Genomic DNA, 5,200 nt, shown 5'->3' on the forward strand with positions numbered 1-5,200 from the left:
TTCCCAAGACACATCCTGGCCAGGATTTCTATATCCCACCTTCTCACACACCACGATTGGTAGATTTACGTACAATGTCTGCATGTTATGGGTCAAACGATTATTACCTTCATAAGTATGAAAACAGGAAGCCAAAGCAAAAACCTGGATATTTTAAGCAATATAGAAACCCTGGCCAGGAAGTGTCCTGGGAAAATGGCACGTTTGGTCACCCTAGTCCATCTGCCATCAGTGGTAACCGTAACATTATGAACCGAGGAGAATACTTTTTGTACATACAATGTTTGAACAAAAAAAATGACTTTATTCAACAATTCCTCTCCTCTGTCTCTCCCCAAATCACTGTAGCACCATTTTGGCGAATCTGAGCTGTACGCAGGTGGCATGCGCTTTACTGTGTCGGCCTGCGTACTGCTCAGAATGCTGTAAGTCACCATTTCTATTAAGTTTAACCATGTTTAATATCTAATAAAAGAAAAATACAAAAAGCCAAGGCAAAAAATCTGCACACCAAACAAAGAGCAAAATTCAAGGTCATTGGAACTGTCGTTTATTCCTGAAGATTTACACAGAGGTGACAGCAAAAACAAAAAATCGCACAAGTTCCCCAGATAATACTAATCTCGATGAACAGGGTTGTAGTGTTGGAATCTTGAGCTGAAGATAGTTCAGACAGGAATGGAACGTTGTTAACGAGCATTGCGTTAGTTCAGTCAGGTCACGTGAGTCATGCTTGCATCAGCTGACAGTCAGCTGTTCCTGACATGTACCAATCCAGTCTTGACACCTATCTCCTGCGGTCTATTCAAATTCCCATTATTCAGTGTCTCTCCATCGCATTGCTGCTTGCAATTAATTCCCTCCTCCAACCCCAACTCCACTAACTGAACTGTAATCTTATCTAATTTGTTCTTTCTTTACAGTGTCTTCATTGGAAGCAGTCTCCATGACATTTTGTTTAAAACTCATGTAATTGAGAATTGTAATTATGTATGCTTATGGTTCTGTTCTGTACCCCAGGGGGGTTTGTCTTGCTGCTCTCCCTGCTCTGTCCAAGCATGGCTGCAGGGACAAGCGTGTGGAGTGTTGCCCAGAACATAACCATACCTCCAACACTAACTGTATGCAATCATAATTGTCATTAAATATTATTGACGGAAGTGGTCCTGATTGAAAACTTTTTTTGTTTGTGCACTATAGTTTTTGTTGTCATCTCCGTGCAAATCTTTAGGAATAAATGATAGTTCTTAGAACCTAGAACTTCTCTATTCTCCATTCTCTAGGCTCTATGCATTTGGTATGTGGATTTTTTTGCCTGGGCTTTTTTTTTTTTTTTTTTTCTATTAATTGAATCTACACACCCAAATTTCAGACTTTTCATTTAATATTTAATAAAAAAAATAATAATCTGACAACTTGCTCTAAAGTTTCTATTTTCAGACATCCTTTCTTTGTACATTATGTGATGACTGACAGGATGCTGGTGGTCTTTAAAAAGAAATGTGACCTTCTGAAGAACTCTTTCTAGGTCACAGGCAATCCTTTGCCTCATATGCAGATGATATGCAACACTGACCTATTGAAGAGTCTGAAACTTACAGGAAAGCAAGTTTGGATTTGTTTTAGTACATCAATGGATGTGTGATTGACTGCATGAAAAACTGCACTAAAGCTTTTAACCAAATTCTCAAACCAAGGAAAGGCACAGTTTACTCCCAAATTACAACTATTCATTATTTCCTTTCTTCTATGGAACAAAAGATTGGTTTTAAAGAATCTTCACACAGGCCTTTTTATACAAAATCACAGTTTGTTAGGGCTGGTTCGGCTACAAATATTAAAAAGCCCCATAAATGTAGTCCATATTAATCCAAATTGTGATTGAATAATTCAGTCCAGTCTATTGAAAAGACCCCATGTATTTGTATTTACTGATCCTATTATTAATAAATTTATTTATTAATCAGTTATTAAAAATGAACTTTTTTATTGTTACAGAAAAAAAAAAAACATTAAATTTGAAACGCATGAGGGTTAATGTAAATTACAAAATTCTCATTATGGGCTAAAGAGTTTCTTTAAGAAGTAAATCATAAATCTTATACTGTAAATCTTTTATTCGTATGCTACACTTATAATTGCGAGAGCAGTTCTTGCTTGCAAGTGCAAAGAAAAAAAAATCAAGATGTATGGTTTCCTGTCCATGATGTCACTATTATACCCTCTTCAGATACGACTTTATGCACATTGGTTTGCCACAACTGCATATGAATGCTGATATACCGACCATAAAATTCATAATAATCCATCCTGTGCATGAGAGAAAGGAAGAAAGGATCAGAGACAGAGAATGAGAGAGATAGACAGACGTCTTGTGTGTGTGTGTGTGTGTGTGTGTGTGCACGTAAGTGTGGGTGGGAAGTCTTAACCACACTGAAGGACCTTTTTAAAACTGATGCTCAGCAACAACCTTTTCAAGACATACTCTCTCGTCACTCACACCTTCACACACACCTCTGAGCTCTGCAGACATGAGCAGTAACTCTGGCCATCCGTCCCCGCCGGTGTTCGTGGTGGATTCTGACAGAGGTCACCCTAAACAACATCGGTATTACCATCAGCAGATGCCCAGACATGCAGAGCCACAGCTGGTGCCCTGCTGGACGTTCCCCCCTGCCCGAGCTGAGATGAAGAGAAGGGGCTGGGGGGGGATGAATGCTGGGATGGCTTGGGTACTCACATTGATACTCCTGATGGTTTTTGCAGCCCTGGGACTGGGAGCCTATCAGATCCAGAGGTTACAGACTGAAGTGCAACAGCTGTCACAGGTAAGAGCTACTCAATACTGTATTATATTGTGATTTTAATATATAGATCAACTTTTTTATATACATCTGTCTCTATAATCCGAAAATACATCTAATAAAGTGACATTTAAATTCAAGAAAGATATCAAAAGTGAAACATTTCTCAAAAAGAATAAACAAAATCAATAATACTGTATTAAGCATTATGTCACTTTTTGGTTAACAAATGTCACTGGATCACGCTCATAGTTAATGTGATGAACTACACCTGTGTCCAGGACACCTGTGTGAAATTAAAGCGTTAAGGAAATACATTCAGAGAATTATGCTCTTTTAATTAAGTGGAATTCAAATCGATTTTAGGTGCTTAAATGCTTTACAATGTACTCACATATGGACACATCGCAATTTTTAAGAGGGTTAAAGCCTTGATAGTTACTCATACACCACCTGGAAAGCAGCATAGAGCTTTATTATTTGTTTATGCAATCTGAATCTCTTTGACGTTCATGAGAGTATAATTTTTCAGTTTCCATTCCATTGTGTGCACACGACTGAGTAGGACACTACAAGCGAGAAAAAAAAGATTAAAAAAAAACTTGTGGTCACTGGTCACAAGGCTACAGGAAATCCTCTGCTTCAACAGTAGAGAAGTCTAACACCAACCTCTCTCATAACTAATAGTCAGTTCACTTTAGTACATCTATGTTTGCAAAAAGACCCGTTTGAGAATATTTTTGAATTCACAAACCATTATTGACCCTTTCTTCTTCCCTCCAATGGCAGGGAATGCCCGCACAAATGCAGAGCATCGCTCCACAGAGACAAGTTGGTGAGTTATGTAACCAAGTTACCAGTTATCAGCTTCATCCTGTGCTAAATCTTCTCTGGTTAACCTGATGACCTGATTGCTCACTTTATCATTTGATAGGCCTGAATCCTGCTGAGCTGAACAGGAAGAAACAAAAATCTGCTGCACACTTGATAGGTAAGATTTGGTCCAAAAGGCATTCTAAAGAAGCTAATTTTTTTTTGCTACACACCAGTATCTTATCAGGATATTTTGTTCAGGCCGTGCAGAACAGAGCACAGCATCTGGCATTCTGAAGTGGGAAGCAAAATACGGCGAGGCCTTCACAGAAGGCGTCAAGTACATCAACGGCGGCCTTCAGGTCAACGAGACCGGTCTGTACTTCGTTTACTCCCGTGTGGAGTTTTTCTCACGCACATGCCACCCCAAAGACTTTTACGTTCACACAATGCATCTGCAGAGAAACAGCCACAACCGGACGATCATGGAAGATCACCGAGAGGGCTTCTGTTCCGCGGTGAGCGGACAGTCGTGGATGACCGGGAGTCACATAGCCTCGCTTCAGCATCTCAAGGAAACCGACTGGCTGTTTGTCAATGTCTCACATCTCAAACTGCTCAGCAAAAATTATCACAACAACTATTTTGGCCTCTTCAAGATTCACTGATCAGTTAGGGGATGCTTGGGACACGATTGCGGGTTCAGATGAAGAGGTCAGCAGTCTCTGGACTACTCTGAGATCCTCAGAGCTTCATTGCAATGCAATCTGTCTGCTTGGCATTGTCAAATCACATTTGATTTTGAATGTATCGGTTGCCTGTGGCTGTTAAGTTCTTTTGGAAGGTTGTGCAGAAGAGTTTCCGATTGGACGAACACTAATATGCTTCTGTATCAGGAGAAAGTAGATTCAATCCAAATATTTATTTTCTTTAAAAGTATGATTGTATATTAATATGAGTAATATATCTATAATCTGGTCAATAAAGGTTTTAACTGCAAAAACTGTTGTTGATTTCAACTTTGAATCGAGGGAGGATGTCTCACTCTCGAGTGTGTCGAGGTGTTTCCATGGCCACTAGTATTTGCATGTGACAGTGGGTTGGTTGTCACTGGAAATTATGTTGATTTTTGGCTGAATGTTTCCAGAGCTATTGATTCTTAAAAAAATCTCAATCTTATTGTCGTATTCTGAATTAGGGACAGAGCAGAGCTCAGAGAGGACTGTGACTACAAAGAGTTTCTAGCCAGCTGTTTTTGAATATCCTCTATGTACCACAAAGGCAACTTTTTGCAAGGTTGCGTCATTTCTGCAAAAGACCCTCAGGTTGGCTTCACTGCAGGGTTTGCTGAACCACACATGAAGATTAACGGGTTCTGTGCAAGCAGTACACTTTGTACTTTTGTTCTCACACTTCCTTCCTGTGTTTAGTTAAAGCGTTAACAGGGGTCAAAAAGCTTTGATGAGAAATGAAAATGAAAAATGCTTCTTTCACTCATTTATTTAATTACTCATGAGATACAGGGTTAAAGTTCTCAGTGTTGGTATTAGTTGGCACACAATTTGAGTAGAAAGATCTCATCT

The 5,200-nt window shown here is 39.3% G+C and overlaps 1 protein-coding gene across 1 annotated transcript; it reads left to right on the top strand.

Moving 5' to 3' along the window:
* The first annotated feature begins 1,449 nt into the window (after positions 1 to 1,449).
* Positions 1,450 to 4,610, top strand: faslg (Fas ligand (TNF superfamily, member 6)). Its single transcript, XM_026291408.1, has 4 exons — positions 1,450 to 2,828; positions 3,594 to 3,639; positions 3,739 to 3,795; positions 3,879 to 4,610. Exons 1-4 carry the CDS (start codon positions 2,532 to 2,534, stop codon positions 4,283 to 4,285), a joined length of 807 nt encoding a protein of 268 aa, XP_026147193.1. The 5' UTR covers positions 1,450 to 2,531; the 3' UTR covers positions 4,286 to 4,610.
* Positions 4,611 to 5,200: the final 590 nt, after the last annotated feature.

This window comes from Carassius auratus, chromosome 20 (genome assembly GCF_003368295.1).
Source record: "Carassius auratus strain Wakin chromosome 20, ASM336829v1, whole genome shotgun sequence".
Taxonomy (NCBI): domain Eukaryota; kingdom Metazoa; phylum Chordata; class Actinopteri; order Cypriniformes; family Cyprinidae; genus Carassius; species Carassius auratus.

Bases quoted from the DNA above. Each gene is read 5' to 3' on its own strand.
- faslg (XM_026291408.1), top strand. From the start codon at position 2,532: ATGAGCAGTAACTCTGGCCATCCGTCCCCGCCGGTGTTCGTGGTGGAT. The intron at 2,829-3,593 runs GTAAGAGCTACT...CTCCAATGGCAG, and splicing joins AAGTGCAACAGCTGTCACAG to GGAATGCCCGCACAAATGCA. The intron at 3,640-3,738 runs GTGAGTTATGTA...ATCATTTGATAG, and splicing joins CGCTCCACAGAGACAAGTTG to GCCTGAATCCTGCTGAGCTG.